This window comes from Chlorocebus sabaeus, chromosome 21, assembly GCF_047675955.1.
Source record: "Chlorocebus sabaeus isolate Y175 chromosome 21, mChlSab1.0.hap1, whole genome shotgun sequence".
NCBI classification, from domain to species: Eukaryota; Metazoa; Chordata; class Mammalia; order Primates; family Cercopithecidae; genus Chlorocebus; species Chlorocebus sabaeus.
The window spans coordinates 115,046,724-115,068,945 of NC_132924.1; the positions used below are offsets into that span (position 1 = coordinate 115,046,724).

Genomic DNA, 22,222 nt, shown 5'->3' on the forward strand with positions numbered 1-22,222 from the left:
TGGTATTGTTTCTGTATCCCCTGGACTGAGACAAGCTAAGATCTCACACTGGCTCCTTAAATCTCTCTCCCTTTCTAGAGCTGCCAAGACTGTGTTCCCTAATAACAGAAGCTTCATTCTGACCCGTTCTACCTTTGCGGGTTCTGGCAAGTTTGCAGCACATTGGTTAGGAGACAACACCGCCACCTGGGATGACCTGCGATGGTCCATCCCTGGCGTGCTTGAGTTCAACCTTTTCGGCATCCCAATGGTGAGTTGCTACCTCAAGCTCTCTTATGAACCTGAATTCCCAGGTAGCCTCATTCTAGAAAGTTTTCAAGCTACAAAGCTCCCCTCTCCTGCCTGCCATGGCTGGGAATTTAATGTCTTGAGAGCATGTGTTTCATCCACATCAGCAGGGCTTTGATACCATACCATTCTTTCCTGTACTGCCTTATGAAGACAGAAGGTGTAACTTTGATCTTTCTATTAAAGTATAACATGTGTAACATACTTTATACAGAAAAGTGTATGTATTCTTAAGAATACAGCTGATGAATTTCACCAACTGAACACTTCTGTGTATCTAGTGCTGAGATGAAGAAGTATAACATTGCCAGCACCCTACAGGCTTTGGCATTTTTTAGTTAAATCCAACATATTTATGAATTGAGCTCTTAGAATGTTCAAGGTCTCGAGCAGAGTAGGCATCGTGAGAGGGGAAGGAAAGCATAAATATAGTAAAGATGTACCTTCTCTTTGCCCCAAGGGTTTACAGTTTAGTAAGAGGAGACATATGTGTAAACAAATAATTATGACAAACTAGGGTAAAAAGACCAACAGGGACATAGGAGTTAAATGTTACGGGAGATCCCGAGAAAGGGTTTTATCTGACAAAATTATGAGGGACAAAAGGAATCAAGGCAGGAAGTCAAGAGACACTTTATGGAAAAGATGACATTTGAGATTAACCTTGAAAGCTGAGTATTTTTTCATCTGACTAATGAGGGGGGAAGTTCATTTTAACACTGAGAAATAAAAGTGAGCACAAACAGTAGAAGGGGGATTATTTGATATATCTATGAGGATTGCTGTGTGGGACTGGAATGAGAAATGCTGCTAAAAAGATGGATTGGAACCAGGTTTTAAAGATATAAAAGAATGAACAGCAAGGAAGTCCTGGAGATTTTTTAATAGGTGAGTGACATGGTCAGAGTTAGGCTTTAGAAAAATAATACTGACAGTGGTGAGGTCAAAATAATAATACCAGCAGTATTATTAGGTACTGTACATCCAAAAGCTCTTGTATGTAAAGTGTATTACTTTCATTATCTCACTCATTTACTAAATACCTGTGTAGTAATTTAATACTCACTGACAAAATGAGGAAATTGAGGCACAGAAGGATTGAGTAACTTACTCAAAGTCATCCAGCATTCAAGAGTGGACACAGGCTATGACCGAATTTTGACCACCCTTCTAGCCTTCTCAGTAGGAAGTTTAAGCAAGGTTTAGTTGGGAGGTCCCTGGTAGAAAGCAAAGGAAGGTGGTGGAAGGAAGTGAGGTATACCTGTTGTCTGTGTGTCCTTCCAGGTGGGTGCTGACATATGTGGCTTTGCCTTGGATGCCTCTGAGGAGCTCTGTAGACGGTGGATGCAGTTGGGCGCATTTTATCCATTTTCTAGAAATCACAATGGCCAAGGCTTCAAGGTAAGGCTCCTAGGAAATAGAGTCAGAATGAATTTGGCGTACATTAGGACTAGATCTGTCTGCATCCTTGCCAAGAGATCTGCTGAACCAACCTCTTACCTGGTCTTCACTTACTCTGATTTGCACCATCATGTGCAATTAACCAGAACCTGTGCTGTATCATCGAAATGTCCAATGGCCTCAGCCTGTTATTTACTGCTGCATTCAAGGAAAAGGCGTATCTGTAAAGGTCTTTCATCAAACTTCTGTACATTTTATTTACATTGTTTGCTTTTAAATAAGAAGCAAACAAGGAAATACTTCAAAATTATTTAAACTGCAGCCTCCCAAGACAGGAATCTTAAAGAATGAGGGAGGCAGGATGAATCGAAAACCCAAGGAGAGACCCTTACTTGGTACTGCTCAGAAGCGAGGTTTGCAACCTTGGCCTCTGTCATTCAGGAGGGAAATTCTTGGTTTTGATGAATGAGGTCTGGAATTCTCAGGTGCTTCTGATACCCTGCAGCCAAACCACAACTGCACACTCCTATTTCCTCTCAGGACCAGGATCCTGCCTCCTTTGGAGCTGACTCCCTGCTGTTGAATTCCTCCAGGCACTACCTTAACATCCGCTATACTCTATTGCCCTACCTATACACCCTCTTCTTCCGTGCTCACAGCCGAGGGGACACGGTGGCCAGGCCCCTTTTGCATGAGTAAGTTCACCTAACCTCCTCTAATTTATTAATGCATCTGGAATGACATTGACTATATCATCAAATATCGGAGTGAAAACTGAAACAATTCGGGCAGTTATTCATATCTATCTATATCTATATCTGTAATCTATCTATCTCTATTCATTTATATATCTAACTGGAATACCTAGTTGGTATTTGTAAACCTCGCCTGTTCCATTTTGGTGAGAGAATTAGACTAAAAGTCATGGGACTACAGGTCTTTTCTTTGTTCTGCCGCTCACTAACTCACTCTATAGCTTAGGCGAATCATTTTTTGTTTAGTTTCTTCAGTCTTAATTCAAAGGATTTGAAGTCTTGACTGTGGTGGTCTCGTCTGTAATGTGCTATAATGCCAGAACTATGTTCAAGCTGTAGGAATGAGCCTCTAATATAAATACAAATGAGGCTATTATAAAGGATTTGTAGAGTTTCAGAATTCTTATTTCTCAGGCAATGAACATCTCTAATTTAATTCTAAAACAAGGCGCTTAAGAGTATTTTCTTGTCAAAATACAGTCAACTCCCTTATGTGGGTGACATATGAGGCCCTCAGGCACATATCAAGCTATCATATATTCATTACTTTGGGAAGTTTTTGTCTGTTCATGAAATTTCTTTTTAAAAGGCAGATATCCTGAAAGAGAAAAAAGTAAAATGTTAAATTATCTGGTATATTTTATGATCAGATCTAGTTTCTTGATCATCAGCTGAAGTTATGAAATGTATTGATTATTTAACTTAATTTTTTAATTTTAAATTTTTGTGGGTATATAGTAGTTGCATTTATTTATGGGGTATATGAAATGTTTTGACATAGGCATGCAATGTGAAAAATAAGAACATTATGGGAATGGGGTATCCATCCCCTCCAGCATTTATCCTTTCAGTTATAAAGAATCCAAGTACACTCTTTAAGTTACTTTTAAATGTACAATTAAGTTATTATTGACTATAGTCACCCTATTTTACTATCAAACGGTAGGTTTTACTCATTCTTTTTAACTATTTTTTTTTTGTATCGGTTAACCATCTTGACCTCCCTCCCAGCCACTCACTATCCTTCCCAGCCTCTGGTAACCATCCTTGTACTCTGTGTATCCATAAATTCTTGGTTTTTAGATCCCACAAATAGGTGAAAACATGTGATGTTTGTCTTTATATGCCTGGCTTATTTCATGTAACATAATGATCTCCAGTTCTATCCATGTTGATGCAAATATCTAGATCTCAACTTACTTTTTTTAAAAAGGAAGGATATGGAAAATAGAATTACAGCCTGAGACCTGCCTAGCATACATACTGGAATAGAAACATCTGTTTATCCTGAGGGAAGAATAGGAGACATAAGCTGGGGAAGGGGAATCTGTCTAGGGGTGCAGAGGGGCTTGAGTAGGTGTCACAGAATAATTTGGGAGGTTTGCCCGGGCAGGCGGCCTGTATGCTTTCAACAGGTTGTGAGTAGAACTGCGACAAATCTCATTGGCAGTGGCTCAAATCTCAGTGAACTGTCTCTCTGGTCTTCAGGTTCTACGAGGACAACAGCACTTGGGATGTGCACCAACAGTTCTTATGGGGGCCTGGCCTCCTCATCACTCCAGTTCTGGATGAAGTAAGTGTTCCCACAGAGATACACTAGGGATCTCTGCTTCTGTTCCTGCTGCCCTGCAAATTCCTCTCTCCTCCTTATTCCAAACTCATTTCTGACATCTGGGACTGAGTCAGCCTTGAAGACAGTGTGCTAGGTTTTGAGAAGCTAGACATCTGGTAATTACATATTTTTCTTTCTAGAATTTTTTTTTTCCCTCGATCAAGTTCCCAACTGGTTTAGAAGCATCTACTGGAAACTCTAGATTTAAAAGTTATGTTAGGTTGTTCTTGCATTGCTATAAAGAAGTTCCTGACACTGATTAATTTACAAAGAAAAGAGATTTCATTGGCTCACAGTTCTGAAAGCTTTACAAGAAGCATGATGCTGGTATCTGCACAGCTTCTAGGGAGGCCTCAGGAGGCTTACAGTCATGGAGGAAGGTGAAGGGGAGCAGGGATGTTACATAGCAAAAGCAGGAACAAGAGAGAGAGTGGGGGGAGTTGCCACACACCTTTTTTTTTTTTTTTTTTTTTTTTTTGAGATGGAGTCTCACTCTGTTGCCCAGGCTGGAGTGCAGTGGCACAATCCCAGCTCACTGCAACCTCCAACTCCTGGGTTCACGCGATTCTCCTGCCTCAGCCTCCCAAGAAGCTGGGATTACAGGCACCTGCCACCATGCTCAGCTAATTTTGTATTTTTGTGGAGATGGGGTTTCATGTTAGCCAGGCTGGTCTCAAACTGCCAACCTCAGATGATCCACCTGCCTCGGCCTCCAAAGTGCTGAGATTACAAGCATGAGTCACTGCGCTCAGCTGCCGCACACTTTTAAACAACCAAATCTTATAAGAATTCACTCACTATCACCAGGACAGAACCAAGGGAATGGTGTAAACCATTCATGAGAAATCCGCCCTCATGATCCAGTCACCTCCCTCCACGCTCCACCTCCAACACTGGGGATTACATTTCAGCATGAGATTTGGGCAGAGACAAACATCCAAACTATACTGGGAGTGGTCCTATTTGTTTTTGGATTCTCATAGCAGATCCTGCCTTGCTCCATGATGCAGAAACAGGATGGAGCAGTCCCAACACTCACTCTAAAGTCAGGTGGATCAGGATGTGATTGTTGTCTCTGCCACTTTGAGCCTGTGTGATCAGGGGTGACAGTTGTACTGGCTTCTCATCTGTAGAGGTGTAATAATAATAATAATAATAATAGTACCTACCATTTGGGAATGTTGGGAAAATTGAATGATATAACCATGTAAAGCTGGAATGTTTGTCACCACACATGTTTTTTTATTATTATTATTCCTAATGTGGCTACCTTTGGGATTTCTCTCTGGGTTGCCCAGTTACAGCTTCTATTATTTGTATTAGAGGAGAAGCCGAAGAAAGGCGTAATAACAGAGGATGGAAAGGGCATTCCTGCCCTCTCTGTGTATGATTAAGAAGTTCCCTAGATAATAAAAAGAAATCCATTTTATTTCCCTCAGGGGACACTATACTGTTTTAATTTCAGGGTGCAGAGAAAGTGATGGCGTATGTGCCTGATGCTGTCTGGTATGACTACGAGACTGTGAGTAGCTTTGACTTTTCTTCTACTCCTTAAGACTGTAGCTGCAGCTGCATAGACAAGTTACCTTTCCCGAGAGAGAAACATCCATCTGCCTGCTGAGGAGTATTTTTGTAGTGTTTTCTGTAATTTCATAGCAGAACCTGGTAAAGTCAATGTAAATCCCTAACATCAGTCATGATGAAATGTGAAAAAATACCTTCATATACTTTATTCAGCAATAAGATAGAGGCTGACATAGTATCTCATAAATGAATATTGGAGGAACTGATGGACAACGTGAGCTTGGTCAGGAATCAGATTATTTGTTTAGACCTATCAGTTTATATGATATTTATCAAATAGCCTCAGCATGGCATATATGTTTTCACAAACCCCCAACTGGTGGCAGAACATGTTATTCCTGATTTTTTTCCTTCTGTTGTTTGATTGCCTGGCTAGACTGTAATTCAACTAATTGGAAAAGGGAGAGAATTGTGGATCACTTGGCATGTAGATAATCAGTGGAGGGCAATATGCTGTCATGCCAATGTGTTTGATTTATCTGCATGCATCAGGGGAACCAAGTGAGATGGAGGAAGCAAAAAGTCGAGATGGAACTTCCTGGAGACAAAATTGGACTTCACCTTCGAGGAGGCTACATCTTTCCCACACAGCAGCCAAATACAACCACTCTGGCCAGGTATAGCATGGCTGGAGTGTCCTTTAAGAATTGATATCCTTCCTGAAACCCTTTGAATTTCTTTTTGTTTTTTTTTTGTTTTTGTTTTTGTTTTTTTTGTTTGTTTTTTTTTTGAGACAGAGTCTCGCTCTGTCGCCCGGGTTGGAGTGCAGTGGCCGGATCTCAGCTCACTGCAAGCTCCGCCTCCCGGGTTTACGCCATTCTCCTGCCTCAGCCTCCCGAGTAGCTGGGACTATAGGCGTCTGCCACCTCGCCCGGCTAGTTTTTTGTATTTTTTTTTAGTAGAGACGGGGTTTCACCATGTTAGCCAGGATGGTCTCGATCTTCTGACCTCGTGATCCGCCCGGTGGTCAGCCTTTTTTGTTTGGCCAGGACTGTTGCAGTTTTAGCACCAAAAGTCCCTTCCCTTAGGATGCTTCTTGATTCTGGGCAAACCAGGTCAGTTGATCCCTCTATCTGCCTTGGCCACACTGTGCATCTATGTTTCTTTACTCTTGACTCACTTGTTCTCTTTTCTAGAGAGTCAAGATTCAATTTCCACTCTCCTAGAATTTCAACTTCATATTTCTTTTCTCCCACTAAGTTTTCTTTCTTGTGATTCAAACATTACCTTCTGCAAACCTCAAATCTCCAAGTCACTGAATTTTCCTTTATACTTTATTGATTCCAAAACAATAGATTCCATCTGTACTAAAGAGGTACACATTTATATCTTCATGCGTTTGAAAGTATTCGCCTACTTGTCTTTAGTAGACTAGGAGTTGTTTGGAAGCCAGAAACCTGTCTTTTCTTTTGAACCTCTCTTACTGCTTTAATTTTCCAAATTGTAGACTTTTTATGATGCTAATGGAAAATATCCCTAAATCCAACACCAGTTGGCTTCCTTTTTTGAATTGTTCACTTTCAAGCTGTTCTGCACAGTGATACCAAATTGATTTTTCCAAAATGAAAATCTCGACTGGTTACTCCCAGGCTTTAAGTCCAAAGTCTTCTATTAATAGGGTATTTAAAACCAGTCACAACCTGGTTACATGTTACCTTAACAATTCTTATCTCCTGCCATACCTTCACGTACATACAGACCAGCTATGCCAAAAGCCTGCTATTTCCCAGACATACCTATGCATTTTACTGCATTTAGGCTTCTGAATTTATCCTTTCCAACATCTTTGCCCTGGTGTATTCTTAATGATCCGAATGAAACTTACATTTCAGCAGCAAGAAATCTTTCCCTAATCTTCCAGCAGAGGAAGCACTGCCACTTCCAAGTTTCCAGTCATTTCATATATATACATATATATATATATATATTTTACTCCTTAGAAGATTTTGTCTTCCTTAATACTGTTAGCATTTCAATAATAGTTGTACACTCTGTGCTAGAAAATTTTATTATCTGAAATGTTTAGGGGAATCTAAGTCTATTGTTACTTACCTTTGCTGACTTTCTTTCATGTTGACTTATTACCTTGTGTGCTCGGTGATCTTTTTTTTTTTAAGCTATGATAATCTTATAAATGTAGGTCTCATTCTTCCAGAGATGATTTGCCTTCTCCTCTGTTTGCAAGCCAAGAATTGCTTCCAACTGGCATTATGTTAGCTTCCTTCAAGATCCCGGCTTCGTGTGGGAATCAGAAGTTCACATTCTCTACCTTGGATTGCTAGGCTTAGTAGCCCAATTTTAACCTTGCTATGGGAATTTGCCACACGGAGATTCTAGGTTTTGCTTACTAAGCACCATTTTAGTTTTAGCTCAGTGTTTTGTTATCCTGTTACTGTTTTGGTCTCTTGGATGTATTTCTTACTTTCTTGCAAATCCAACAATATTTTAACAGGAATATGTGTTGTAATTTATCTAGAATCAGGGAATATTTTACTGGGTAAGTCTCCAGAAGAATATCCAGTCCACCATATTTCTGGAACTGTGGTTCTGGACTCCTCGAGTATCTTAACTTTTGTGTTGTGTTCACTGTCTGCCTCCATTTTTTAAATGAATGTGCCTAGTTTTTCCAGTAATATTTAAGGTCGTTCAGGTCAGGACTTGTGATTTATTAATTTTTGTATCTCATTGACTTCCTAGAAATGACTGCTACTCAATACATGAATATTTAATGAAAGCAGATGATTTTGTTGATAATAAAAACTAACTCTTATATAGTGAAAGGCTGAACTGTGAAATAATACAATGGAGAATGTGAGTCTAGTGACAGACAGAGAAGAAACAAGAAGAGAAGGAAACTTGGAGGTTGCCTAGAGGAGTGACAGAATGAGGAGAGATTCCAAATTAAAATTTCTCTCTCTCCCCTCTTCCTCTCTGTCTATCTACTTTACCATGTCTTTGAGTAATGTTTTGTGTTTCTTATTCTAAATTATAAAGTAGGTCATTAGAATGATTTGTTTTTCTTTCAAAAGAAACTAATACCTGATAATCAGATAAGTTACTACTAAATAGATGGACCTTATTGTATGTTGTTGATTTCTGGGTATAAATGGTCCTTAGGCAGGTGAAACTGTATCTTCCTCACAGCACTGGACACTTCTCCTGAGGGCATCATTGCTAAAATGATCTGACTGAACCAGTTATTGCCTAAGATTTCTTTCTCTTCTCATAGTCTGTATTCTAAGTAGCAGTTGCAGAAGCAGCTTTTACTTGAGCTATTGAAGAGCTTCTGGTGCTTAAATTCTTGCCTCCAACATAGATGTTATTGCTAATGTTTGGGGTATTTCTATCTCTTGTGACACTGTTGATATTAAAGATCAGGGCGCCTGTCAATTTTGTATTTGTGCCTGAAGAAAAGCAGAACCATCTGCTGCTAGTAACTTTTTCAATTTGGAATTTGATGGAAACATTCTCAGCTCAGTTGGCAAAATTCTGACTCCTGTCTTTGTCTCTTGAATCTTGTTTCCCACAGTCGAAAGAACCCTCTTGGTCTTATCATTGCCCTAGATGAGAACAAAGAAGCAAAAGGAGAACTTTTCTGGGATGATGGGGAAACGAAGGGTGAGCACTGAAACGATCATGTTGCTGTTTCCAAACCCGCACCTGTGACTTGTGGTCCTTCCCTCCTACTGGTCATTGAGCTGTGGGAGAAATCTCAGCAGGCACAGCAGCAAGAGTCACTGAAGTATTTTGTTTCTGGTTGCACCATTCAGAGGTAGTGGTAGATGACCTACAAAGGAAAGAAAAATACATTTCTATATCTGACAATTCTTCTATTGGCCAGTGATATCAATAATAGGCTCTCTTTTGTTTGTTTGTTTGTTTGTTTGTAGTGGAGTTTTGCTCTTGTCGCCCAGGCTGGAGTGCAGTGGCACAATTTCGGCTCACTGCAACCTCTGCCTCCCAGGCTTAAGTGGTTTTCCTGCCTCAGCCTCCCTCATAACTAGGACTACAGGTGCCTACCACCATGCCTGGCTAATTTTTTGTATGTTTAGTAGAGACGAGGTTTCACCGTGTTAGCCAGGATGATCTCAGTCTCCTAAGCTCTTGATCTACCCGGCTCAGGCTCCCAAAGTGCTGGGATTATAGGCGTGAACCACCACGCTTGGTCAATAGGCTCTCTTTTTATTGTCAATGGGTGCTTAGAACAGATGGTTTCGAGACTGTTCCTGTAATTCAATGTTAATGTCTTCCTCCCAAAATTCTTATGAGCAAATGTTGGTGATATAAAAATCGTGCCCCTGCCAATGAGGCAGTGAGAATATACTGTTATAGTGTGTACTCAGCTAGCCATACCTTTTAGTATTTGTGGGTCCAGTATACTAACAATTCCTGTGCTTCAAGTTTAGGAAACAGATTCCCTTGAGGCATATACCTTGGAAGCCTTTGGAAGGGAAGCTTTGCAATGTTCCAGTAGGAAAGAGAAGGAAAAACAATGGCTTGACCTTGGAGACTCTTGTCCATCTAATCCAATATGTAGATTTAAATATTTATTTATTTTTTAATTGCAAAATATTTAATTGGCAAATAAAGATGAAATATATCCAAAGTGGACAATATGAGGATTTAATATATATATAGGCATAGTATAATGATTACCACAGCTATTTTAAGGAGCACATCCATCACCATCCATACTGTAGACTGGATCCCCAGAACCTATTCATCTAATAACTAAAACTTTGTACCCTTGACCATGATCTCCCCATTTTCCACACCTGCAGGCTCTAAGAACAACTGTTATATTGTCTGCTTCTAGGAGCTTAACCTTTTTAGATTTCACATGTAAGTGAGACCATGCAGTATTTGACTTTCTGTCTCTGGCTTGTTTCACTTAGTATAATGTCCTCTAGATTCAACCATGCTGTTGCAAATGGCAGAATTTTCTTCTTTTTATGTCTGAATAATATTCTATTGTATATATGTACCACAATTTCTTTATTCATTCGTCTATTGATGGACATTTAGGTTGTTTTCATATCTTTGCTACTGTGCAATGTAAAATTAAACACTTAAATGTAAGGGCTGAAATTGTGAAGCTCCTAGAAGAAAACAGGAAAAAACCTCCTTGACATTAGTCTTGGCAATGACTTTTTGGATATGATACCAAAATCAAAGGAAAAATAGCAAATAATAGCAAATAATAAACAAGCATGATTACATCAAACAAAAAGGCTTCTGTACAACAAAAGAAACAATCAACACAGTGAAAAGGCAAACTACAGAATGGATAAAAATGTTTGCAAACCATATATCTCAGAAGAGATTAATATAAAAAAAAATAAGGAACTCAGGCAACTCAGTAGCAAAACATCAAATGACCCAATTAAAAACTGGGTGAAGGACCTGAGCAGATGTTTTTCCAAGGAAAACATACAAGTGGTAACTGGTATGTGAAAAGATACTCAACATCACTAAATGACACAGGAATGCAAGTCAAAAATCACAATGAGATATCACCTCACACCTGTTAGCATGGAAATCATAAAAAAAATAAGAGATAAGTGCTGGCGAAGGTGTGGAGAAAATGGAATTTTTTAGACTATTGGTGGGAGTGTAAATTGTTACAACTGTTATGGAAAATAGTATGGAGGCTCCTCAAAAAATTAAAAACAGAACTTCCATATAATCTCATGAAATCCCACCTCTGGGTGTATATCCAGAGGACATGAAATCAGTGTCTTTAAGAGAGATAGTCACTCCCACGTTCATTACGGCATTATGTGCAACAACCAAGATATAGAAACAATCTAATTGTACATTGATGAATGAATGAAGAAATGTGATACACATATACAATTAAAAATTATTCATCCATAAAGAAAAGGAAAATTGCTATGTGCAACCTCAAGACATAGCTGAAAGGAGTGGCAGGTGAAATCTTTTCTTCTGTGGTGGGAAGGCTAGAATCTGACTTGTCTTTCTCTCACTTTCAGATACTGTGGCCAATAAAGTGTATCTTTTATGTGAGTTTTCTGTCACTCGAGTAAGTAGCATACTTTTATGAATCTTAGGTGTGGGCTTTGGACTGTCCATTAGCACATCTGTGCTTGTGTATATTGTATATGTGTGATTATATTTGTAACTTTATATGCATTATTGGCTATAGGTGAGCACATTTCTATTTATGATTTCATAGATGTTTTGAAAAAGAGGCATTCATATAGCAAATAGCGTTTGTAAATACAGTTTAAAAATATCTGTGTGTTTTTATGATTGTTTTAAATTAGAGGATTATCAAAATAATTTTGTGCTTCTTGAGCACACACTAGTAGAGAAAGCAGAGAGGCATTCAGGGCAGTGAGGGGTATCTGGTCTGGAATGGAATATTTGAGTGACTTGATAATCTGTGTATTGCAGGCGTACCTTTATGCATAATTGGACTTAATTGTTTTGCAGAACCGCTTGGAGGTGAATATTTCACAGTCAACCTACAAGGACCCCAATAATTTAGCATTTAATGAAATTAAAATTCTTGGGACGGAGGAACCTAGCAATGTTACAGTGAAACACAATGGTGTCCCAACTCAGACTTCTCCTACAGTCACTTATGATTCTAACCTGAAGGTAAAACCCCATTTTGTTGAGATGGTGTATTGAGAATTCTCCATAGTATCATGGTGTTCCTTCTTGCCAAGGTTTCATGGGTTCCTGAAGGAACAGAGCAACTTTGAAGCCTGTTTTGGGGAAGTTAGAGGACTGGGGAAAAATATGAGGTGGCCAGAGCTAGAATGAGTTGGGTGTTTACCTTCTTATTCTCTTCTCTGCCTCTAAATGTTCTCTCTCTAACTGGTTCCACTTCCTTTTCCCAAAAGTAGAATTATAATTATGATGAGACACAAGAAGAGCAGAGTTAGGAAAGTGGGGAACAGCCTTATATTATTAGCCTGTGAAAATTATATGACTGGAATAGCATTGATAAGATTCAGTTTTGAAAAAGAGGCTAGTTTGCATAGGAAACTTGTGGTCAGATTTTGGAGGGTCTTAGGTACCAACTTGATTTAATTGTCAAAGGGCCTCACGTTGATCCTTGAATGAAGGCTGTGCTACTGTGTGTGAGCATTGCTGGGAGTGGGAGTGGGTTTTGGGGACTAGTAGAACAGGGAAGTACAAGATGGTTTAGACTGGGAGGAGACTGGGAGAAGGATGATAATTTTAGAATGTGATTTTGTTACTCCAGACAAGTGAGAACTTTAACTTGGGAAGTGCTGTTTAAAGAAGTATCAAAGATAAGAAAAATATATAGAAAAATATTAAATATTAGAACTAATGGTATTAAAGGAAGTTTTCAAAATTGGAGTCTTTGGGCTTAGAGAAATGAAGAGGCTGGGATGTTAGAAATGGAAAGAAATATAATTTTTTTTCAGCTTTTCAATTTTGCTGTTGCTACAATTGAAACTCAAATAAATGAAACAGAATACCTGACCTACCCTGATGTGATTATTATGCATTGTATGCCTGAATCAACATATTTCATATAACCCATAAATATGTATACTTACTATATATCCATTAAAATTAAAAATTAATAAAAGAAATCATTTGTCCAACATTCTACAGAAATGTGGGCATGATGACTAGGTCATATGATTCTTATTGCTGTGATCTTTCTATCACTCCACGCCAATGGGGGATACTGGTTTGGGGACTGGAGAGCAAGGGGATCAGCTCACTTTGGGTGACACCATGTGTCATGCTAAAGAGGAAGCGCAGAAGAGAGCCTGCCTGACAAGACACAGAGGGCTAAGAGGAGTCAGGACAGAAAAGAATAAGGGGTGATCATGACGGGTTTTGTTTGACCAAATTGTTTTCATTGTGCTATGGACAACATTCTACTAGAGGGGAGACATTTGCCCTGTTGCTGCTAATTAGATTCCCCCAATGTACAGTTCTCTTCTTATGAGCTCAAGTCATACGTTGCTTGGATGGTTGAAACTCTGTTCTAATTTCTATTTTTTTTTTTCTTGAAAAACGGAAGCATCAGATCTTGCAAGGCCTATCTCCTAAAGATGAATTTCCTTGTGATTTCTGCATTCCTACAGGTTGCCATTGTCACAGATATTGATCTTCTCCTGGGAGAAGCATACACAGTGGAGTGGGATATAAAGATAAGGGATGATGAAAAAATAGACTGTTACCCTGATGAGAATGGCGCTTCTGCAGAAAACTGTGCTGCCCGTGGCTGTATCTGGGAGGTAACCATGCTGATGGGGTTCATGTACATGAACATCCTCAACACCTAATCTATAGTTTCTTAAGCATAGCAGTAGTACTTACATAAGTACTTAAAATCCATAGAAAGAAAAGACTTCTTAAGGGACATGCTCTGGATATGAAGAGTAGGTGGGGACATGTGTGAAACTTTTTAAAATGAATATTTTGCTTGGAGACCAGGAATTGAAATTTATGTTATTGCCAAGTGATCAGTGATGGGCTGGTTTTATTGTCGTATAAAATGGTGTTTCTACCCCTGTTTAGGTTAGAGAACTTTAAGACCACTTGCTATGCTGATCTATGACTTTACCCTTACTTTTCAGGCATCCAATTCTTCTGGAGTCCCTTTTTGCTATTTTGTCAATGATCTATACTCTGTCGGTGATGTTCAATATAATTCACATGGGGCCACAGCTGACATCTCCTTAAAGTCTTCCGTTTATGCCAATGCCTTCCCCTCCACACCCGTGAACCCCCTTCGCCTGGATGTCACTTACCATAAGAATGAAATGCTGCAGTTCAAGGTAAACACAGTACATGTATCAGGTAGTGATTAGACCCTTTTCAGTTCCATTACCTTTTATTGGTCTGAGTCACAGAACCCTAAAATAAGTTAATCATGCTACAATAGACTAGATCATTATCCAGAGAGCGTTGAGAAATCATTGAGGGAACAATGAGACCTGCCCTGATTTTCATTTGGAAAAGATTACTGTGACTGCTGTTAGGAAAATGGTTGGGAGAGCAAGAGTGTATGCAGACAGACAGGTCAGGAGGCTACTAGTTAGGCAGTTTGGTTGAGGGATTAGGTTTGGACTAGACACTGGAATGCAGGTGGAGAAGAGTGGATCTGTCTGAGGTTGAGAAAGTTGGGTTATAGGATCTGGTGGTTGATAGTAAGCAGGTGACAATGGAGAGGGAAAATCAAGAATGATGACCGTGTTGGTATCTTACCTCTTAATATGGATGGTGCTGACATTAACTGGAATAGGAATACTGAAAAGGTTTGTGCTTGATCAATGTCAGATGATATGTTCATTTTGGGATACTGAATTTGAGATTTCTGTATATAGCCATCAGTATGCAGTAATTTAATTCCTTTCCAAGATTTAATTACATTTAAGGACTAGGAATGGGCCAGCTATTATGTCTATTTCTCTATTAAACTAAGCTTCTCAAGGACAGAAATGTGCCCTTTCTTCTTTGTGCTTATGAAATAGAATACAGAGCCTGGCAGATAGTTAGCGGTGTAATGTTATTGACATAGTAAGTGAAAGTGATCAGGACATTGTTGCATTGCCTGAAAGATTCTTTACAATCTGTCATCAACCCGAATTCTGAGTTCTTGTACATCCTCTAATGCAGGGAAGATGCTCTTGTATGTCTGTATCCTCATCATAGCACTAGCATGTTGTAGGCACCTAGTGGGTTTTAAATGAATGAACTTCCTTGGAGTTCTAGCCTTAACCATTGCCTACTTTACCTCTTGAACACAGAGTAGCTGTTTCCAAAATATTTGCCTGTTTCTGGCCCACATTTCTCTATGGTTGTTATTCTTCACCAGTATGACTTGATCTCCTTTCTTTGTTTGGTTAATAACTACCAAGCTTTTAAGACTCATCCTGTATTTCTCCCATGACACCATCTCAGTCTCCCAGAAACAATGTTAGGCATTTCCTTCCCTAGAATCTCACAGCACTTCTACATAGCTGTCCCTTAGCACACATCACCCAAGTGTTGTGAGCTGCTCTATTTTACTTCTCATCTGCTTGTGAATTTTGTAAAACCGTAGCACTTCCTTATTCAGCTCACATCCCTACTGTCTTGTGCAGTGTCAGACAGGGATGTAGTAGGTACTCATGAGTCGGTTTAGATACCACCTTCAGCAAGGACGTTCTGATTATTTTAATCAAATAGATTTCATTTTGGGGAGACAGGTTTTTTTTTTCAACTCAGAAAAATTTTCAGGTATTTTTATATACTCATATACCCCAGAAAATAACCAGTAACATATTCATAAATACCACACTGATTCGAGAATAATTTTCCATGTTAGCACCAATGTCCCATAGAGTATATTAATGTAATAGAGGCCTTAATAAGGAGAAATGACAGAAAAATGTTTAATCTGACATTGTTACTTGATATATTAATTAAATCTCAGATATCATAGACTTAAAGAAGACAGAAACATAGCATCTGAACTTTTTGTCCAAAAATAAAAAAAGTTCTGCTGAGGGTATAGGTTTCAAGAGTACTATTCTTGCCTAAAATCGATTTCCTCTGGCCTAGATTTATGATCCCAAAAACAATCGGTATGAAGTTCCAGTTCCTCTGAACGTACCCACGGTGCCATCTAGCACCCCTGAGGGTCGACTCTATGATGTCCTCATTAAGAAGAATCCATTTGGGATTGAAATTCGCCGCAAGAGTACAGGCACTATAATGTGAGTGGCTTCTAGTGTGACTCTGAGTTGATGTCTACCTGTGCCTTTGCTGCCAGGTCCATTGTCCTTGAATGTATCCTGGTTCCAAGCATCACATTGTCCACTTCCAGATCCATGGATGAGTTATTTCCTTCAGGCCTGTTCTCATGGGAAATCTTTAGCATTCTGGAAATAATTACTGAGGCAGTTGAGTGTGCCTGAGTATTCATCCAACAAATGTTTATGGGGTGTCTTGTCTAGAGGAGGTGCTGCTCCTTGTAGACAGCTGAGGGTTGTCTTCTCATGACAACCAATAATAAGTAAACATCACTTTGAGTGCTATGTAGAAAATGCACTGAGGGGTGCAAGGGTGGAAGGTGGTGCTGGTGTGGGGTGTACCCAGCTGTGATGGTGAGGAGTGCCTGGCTTTTTATTGTGGAAGACCACTGAAAGGAAGCAGTGACAATGGGAAACAGATGAATGAAGAATAACTCCTGGGCTTTTAGTGAGGATTTCTATGATATTTTAATCAAACTGGGTATCTGTTTTGTTTTGGAGATGAACAGGTTCTGGATAAAAATCATGCATTTGTTGTCCTTGAAAAGTCAGCTGCTGGAAGCAGAGAGAAAAGCCTATTTTCTGTTTCAAATCTGCCTTTTTGTGTTTCAGTTGGGACTCTCAGCTCCTTGGCTTCACCTTCAATGACATGTTTATCCGCATCTCCACCCTCCTTGCCTCCAAGTACCTCTATGGCTTTGGGGAAACTGAGCACACATCCTACAGGAGAGACTTGGAGTGGCACACTTGGGGGATGTTCTCCCGAGACCAGCCCCCAGGGGTAAGGACAGAGCATTTGGGATCTGTGTCTCTGCTTCTCTCCACCCACAGTGCTCAGGCTTCAGGCTTCATCTTCCCAAACTCCACTTGGTCCCCTCATTCTGGTTTTAGACGAGTGGGCCAATTCTCAGGCTCCTTTGTTTCATGTGTTTAATTGATTTCATGGAGAAAACTAGACCCATCTTAGCAAACACATTTTTGTTGAGTTTCTTTCTCAGGCATGATGTCTTTTAAACTCCTACTGCTTCTCCCCATGACTCCCCAGTACAAGAAGAATTCCTACGGTGTCCACCCCTACTACATGGGGTTGGAGGAGGATGGCAGTGCCCATGGAGTGTTCCTGCTGAACAGCAATGCCATGGGTAAGGCCGTCCAGCACGTCCCTTATTTTGGGGGCTACCAATCATGCTTGAGTCAGTTTAGAATGTGTTTAACCTAACTCTTCCTTGAAGTGAAAATTTTCATTTTACGGGCATTGGTGTTTATTTTTTCTTTGTGTTTAGCCTTTCTGTTTATTTCAGTATAGGATCATGTGATAAGAGGATTTAACCCAACTCTTATTTTGGTAAAAATCACATAAGAAAGGATAGTAACACCACATGGGTCCCAAATATCCTGGAGGTCAGCTCATGGGAGCCAGTTATATAATTTGAATTAGGGTAAAACTATGGGTCAGAGAAGTTAGTCCGGGTATATGAGGGTTTATGGTACATTGAAAAATTACCTACCAGGTACTGTATTTGCTATCTGGGTAACAGGATTCCTACCCCAAACCTCAGCATCATGCAATATTCCCATGTAACAAATGTGAACGTGTATCTCTTTATCCAAAATAAAAGTTGAAATGTAAAAAATAAATTCTATAAGAGAAGAGTGACAAAATATAGTAAAGTACCCCAAAGAGAATCAAACCCAGGAATAGGACCTGTAGACTTCCACTGATCTTCTTCAGTTCTGTGTGAGTGTGATAGAAAATGCCTGCTCTTACCACTCTGTGATAGGGAGGGTGCAGGAAGATGGAGAATGTGTGGATTTCAGGGGTGATTCGTGATGTGGAAGGTTTCCATCTGGGTTGGCATTTTTCTTCATTTTCAGACGTGACGTTCCAGCCCCTGCCTGCCTTGACATACCGTACCACAGGGGGAGTTCTGGACTTTTATGTGTTCTTGGGGCCAACTCCAGAGCTTGTCACCCAGCAGTACACTGAGGTAGGAAGAAATCCAGGTGTTTATCAAGCACTTATACAGCACATTCTGGGTGCCAGAGCCCACATCCATTAGTATAACTCTCAGATGATAACTGGAATTATTGGTCTTTCTTGGAGAGAGATTATAGAATAAGAAAAAATAAATACATTCTGATTATCATTAAATGTATAGCCTCTGTAAGCATTGCAGAAGAGCAGAAGTTATAGTGGTACTAGTGATGGTGATGGTAGTGATAGTGTGGTGGTGGTGGTGTTTGTGGTTATGGTGTTGGTGATGGTGATGATGGCAGTAGGGGCTGATGGTGGGGATAGTGATGTGGGAATGGTGATAATGATGGTGGTAATAGTGGTAGTGATGGTGATGGTGATGATAGTGGTGGTAGTGGTGGTGATGGGTGTATTGGTGATAATGGTGGTGATAGTGACAAGGGTGGGGGTGAGCATAGTGTTTGTGGTAGTGATGGTGATAATGGTGGTGGTTATGGTGGTGGTGGTGACAGTGGGGTGGTGTGAGGAGTGTGATGTTAGTGATAGTGGTTGTGATGATAGTGGTGATGTTGGGGATGGTGGTGGGGGTGGTAGTAGGTTGGTCGTGATGGTAGTGAAGGGTAATGATAAAGGTAATGATAGTGGTGGGGGCACAATCATGCTACTGGTGGTGATGGTGAAAATAGTGATGATGTTGGCAGTGATGATGGTGATGGTGACCACGACCATGGTGGTTGTGGCAGCAACAACAGACGCTTGTGTACTACCAAGTGCACATCACTGATTTATCACTTGCTGCATGTTAGAGCACTTCACCCGTATTAACTCATTCATGCCTCACAGGAATGCTGTGAAGCAGATGCTATTATTATCCTTTATTTACAGATGAAGAAACTGAAGCACTAAGAGTTTATTTAATTTTTGCCTAAGATCACACAGCTAGAAAGACTGGAGCTTGTATGCTAAGCCAGGCATTTGTCTCTGATTCTGGGCTTCTGAATGAACTACCTACAGTGTCTCTAGGAACAGAGTAACATCAGATTTTCCATAATGTTTAGGAAGGAGCTTAAGTCTAGCAGAAAGCTTTCAGTTGTCTAGATTGGGCATCGAAAAATATTCTTATTACTTGATGTAAAACTTTAATCTGGTGTCTCTTTTCTGAGGACTAATATTTTCTGTCTATTTTCTAGTTGATTGGCCGGCCTGTGATGGTACCTTACTGGTCTTTGGGTTTCCAGCTGTGTCGCTATGGATACCAGAACGACTCTGAGATTGCCAGCTTGTATGATGAGATGGTGGCCGCCCAGATCCCTTATGTACGTTCTCATCATGGCTCTGGAGTTTCATAAGTAACCCAGGTGCCTCTGTGTCGGGGTTCATTTGTCTAATGTTTGTGGGATTCTATAGAGATAAAACGTTATTTTTCAGACAATATCACAGTTAGTCTCACCCCAGCACAGTAATACAGATAAGGGTGCTTGTTTCCATCTTCTAGAGGTGGTAGCTCAGGACTCACCGTGATTTCCCAGAGAGGGGGATAGGCTGGCTCCAGGGCTCTTTCTGATATCTCATGCTTTCTTCCGTTTCTTTCACATGATTTCAAAACATTTGTCAAAACGTCCTTGGTTCCATAAGAATAAATGATATCCCACAGTTCTTTTACTTAATTCTTGAAAAGACTAACCACAAATTGATCAGACAATTGTATATGTGAATACAACCTCAGTTCCTGCATCAGCTCTGAGCTAATAACTGATGGATTACACAGATCCTGGGATGAGTTTCCAGAGGACATACAGATGGAAATAAACCTTATCCTTCAGGAGAGGACAGGAGCGGACCCAGTCACCAGACAATGATCCCATGAACCATCCCACATTTAATTTTATCCCACTTTTCCATTGTTTACAATTGTTCCATTAGTGGAACATAGTGTTTCCATTAGTGAATAGTGAAATGCAATATTACAGTCTCAGGAAGAATGTTGTGTATGATTACCCTCAAGATTCTGTATTCCAAAGCAACTATACATCTTTACTTTGTTTTGTAGTAGATTTACCACTAGCCCTGGATAATTAACAGTATTTTTCCTCAACGTGAACCACTGATACCAGGGGCAGCCTCTTGGGGAAGGTCATCACAGTCACACCTGATATGGGCAATTTACAAAGCACTTTCCAAACCAGTGTTTTTTCTTATCCTCAGAATAGCCATGCTAGAGACACATTCTCATCCTATCTTATGCTGACTTCGATTTTTCTCTATCTTATCACTGAACATTGTAAAAATTAAGTGAATTTCCCAGCACCTGTACCTAACAAATGGCAGAGCTGGGATTTGAAAGCATCAACAAGAAGCTGTCTGGAATTCCACCATGTGTAGTGGAGGGTTGTTCTCCTGTAAATCTTGAGCGTGTACAGCAGCAGCCACTCAGCTCCCCGTGTCCTCCCGCAGGATGTGCAGTACTCAGACATCGACTACATGGAGCGGCAGCTGGACTTCACCCTCAGCCCCAAGTTTGCTGGGTTTCCAGCTCTGATCAACCGCATGAAGGCTGATGGGATGCGGGTCATCCTCATTCTGGTTAGTCCTGATGTGAATGTGTGTGGTCTGTTTGGGAGCAGGTATGGGCTTTGGTGGAGAAAGAGTTATACTTTATTTCCGTTGCAAGTAGATAAATTGAAGTGCAGTAAGAATTCTGTATTTCCCAGGACTCACAGAAAGTCTACAGTTCAGGTAGAAGCCAGAGAGTTCACCCTGGAGGAGTTTTCCTTTATTCTGTTTCACCTCATTCTCTGGCTTTGGTTTTCCCAGCTGACTTATGCTTTGATTTCAGGATCCAGCTATTTCTGGCAATGAGACACAGCCCTATCCTGCCTTCACTCGGGGCTTGGAGGATGACATCTTCATCAAATACCCAAACGGTGGAGACATTGTCTGGGGAAAGGTATAATCCTAAGGAATGATCCACTAGTCCCTAACCTGTGGGTGGGTCACGGTTAGGGGGTCACACGCCTGTGTATGTTATTTTTGGCATTTTCTATTTGGGCTCTGAGGTCAGACGCCCTCCTTTTCTCAAACAATATTTGTTGATACAATTAATGAGTTTTAAAATAATGTAACATGTTACGGAATTCACTTTTCTTTTATGTCAATCCTACATGATAGTCAAAGTATCATTGCTCCTAGAACATGGTTTATATAACAATTTCTTCAGAAATCCTATGTAAGGGAAACTGTCTCGTGCATTGCTACTGAACGTGTTTCTCTCCATAGGTCTGGCCCGATTTTCCTGGTGTTGTTGTGAATGAATCTCTAGACTGGGACAGTCAAGTGGAGGTAAAAGGATCTTTGTAAATTTGGGTGGAGTCAGGGTTTCTAGGCAGGGGCAGCTGTTCCTGGGATTCTGGACATGTCTGTACCGTGGACATGGGCTTGACAAGGGAGAAACCCTTAGGGCGTGTGTCTTGGGTGTCACTCTGTGTGCCTGTTACCTTATATGGAGTAATACTTTACTGTCCACTGGGATGTAGATATGTATTATTATCCTTGGGATTCAAGACCGGAGAGCTTAAATTATTTTTCCCCAGTTTTATGAGACAGAGTGGTGATTTCAATTCCAAGGCTGTCAGATTCCGAAGGCCCAGGAAATTTCCACTGGGCGGTAACTCCTGGAAGTGCTATCTTTTCCCTGGACTGGCATACTATCTGTTGTTGCCATGGTTATCCCTTTCTAACAGTCTTTAACCCTGGAAGACTGACTAGGTCTTTTTCTTTGTATATTTTTCTTTTTTTCCCCATGAACAGGTTTCTCCATCTTCACACTTATAAGTCCTCCTCTGAGCCCAATTCT

The 22,222-nt window shown here is 40.2% G+C and overlaps 1 protein-coding gene across 2 annotated transcripts in view; it reads left to right on the forward strand.

The window, feature by feature from the left end:
• MGAM (maltase-glucoamylase) overlaps window positions 1–22,222 on the forward strand; it is a 138,215-nt gene that overhangs the window by 42,367 nt on the left and 73,626 nt on the right. For both annotated transcript variants that reach the window (XM_073009419.1, XM_073009420.1), the window contains 19 exons: window positions 79–250; window positions 1,573–1,689; window positions 2,230–2,384; window positions 3,933–4,017; window positions 5,522–5,578; window positions 6,133–6,257; window positions 9,170–9,258; window positions 11,634–11,683; window positions 12,097–12,264; window positions 13,740–13,892; window positions 14,235–14,435; window positions 16,204–16,358; window positions 17,007–17,175; window positions 17,440–17,536; window positions 18,270–18,382; window positions 19,560–19,685; window positions 20,824–20,952; window positions 21,206–21,316; window positions 21,646–21,708. In XM_073009419.1, coding sequence (XP_072865520.1) covers window positions 79–250; window positions 1,573–1,689; window positions 2,230–2,384; window positions 3,933–4,017; window positions 5,522–5,578; window positions 6,133–6,257; window positions 9,170–9,258; window positions 11,634–11,683; window positions 12,097–12,264; window positions 13,740–13,892; window positions 14,235–14,435; window positions 16,204–16,358; window positions 17,007–17,175; window positions 17,440–17,536; window positions 18,270–18,382; window positions 19,560–19,685; window positions 20,824–20,952; window positions 21,206–21,316; window positions 21,646–21,708 — 2,335 coding nt within the window. The remainder of the gene's footprint in view (window positions 1–78; window positions 251–1,572; window positions 1,690–2,229; window positions 2,385–3,932; window positions 4,018–5,521; window positions 5,579–6,132; window positions 6,258–9,169; window positions 9,259–11,633; window positions 11,684–12,096; window positions 12,265–13,739; window positions 13,893–14,234; window positions 14,436–16,203; window positions 16,359–17,006; window positions 17,176–17,439; window positions 17,537–18,269; window positions 18,383–19,559; window positions 19,686–20,823; window positions 20,953–21,205; window positions 21,317–21,645; window positions 21,709–22,222) is intronic.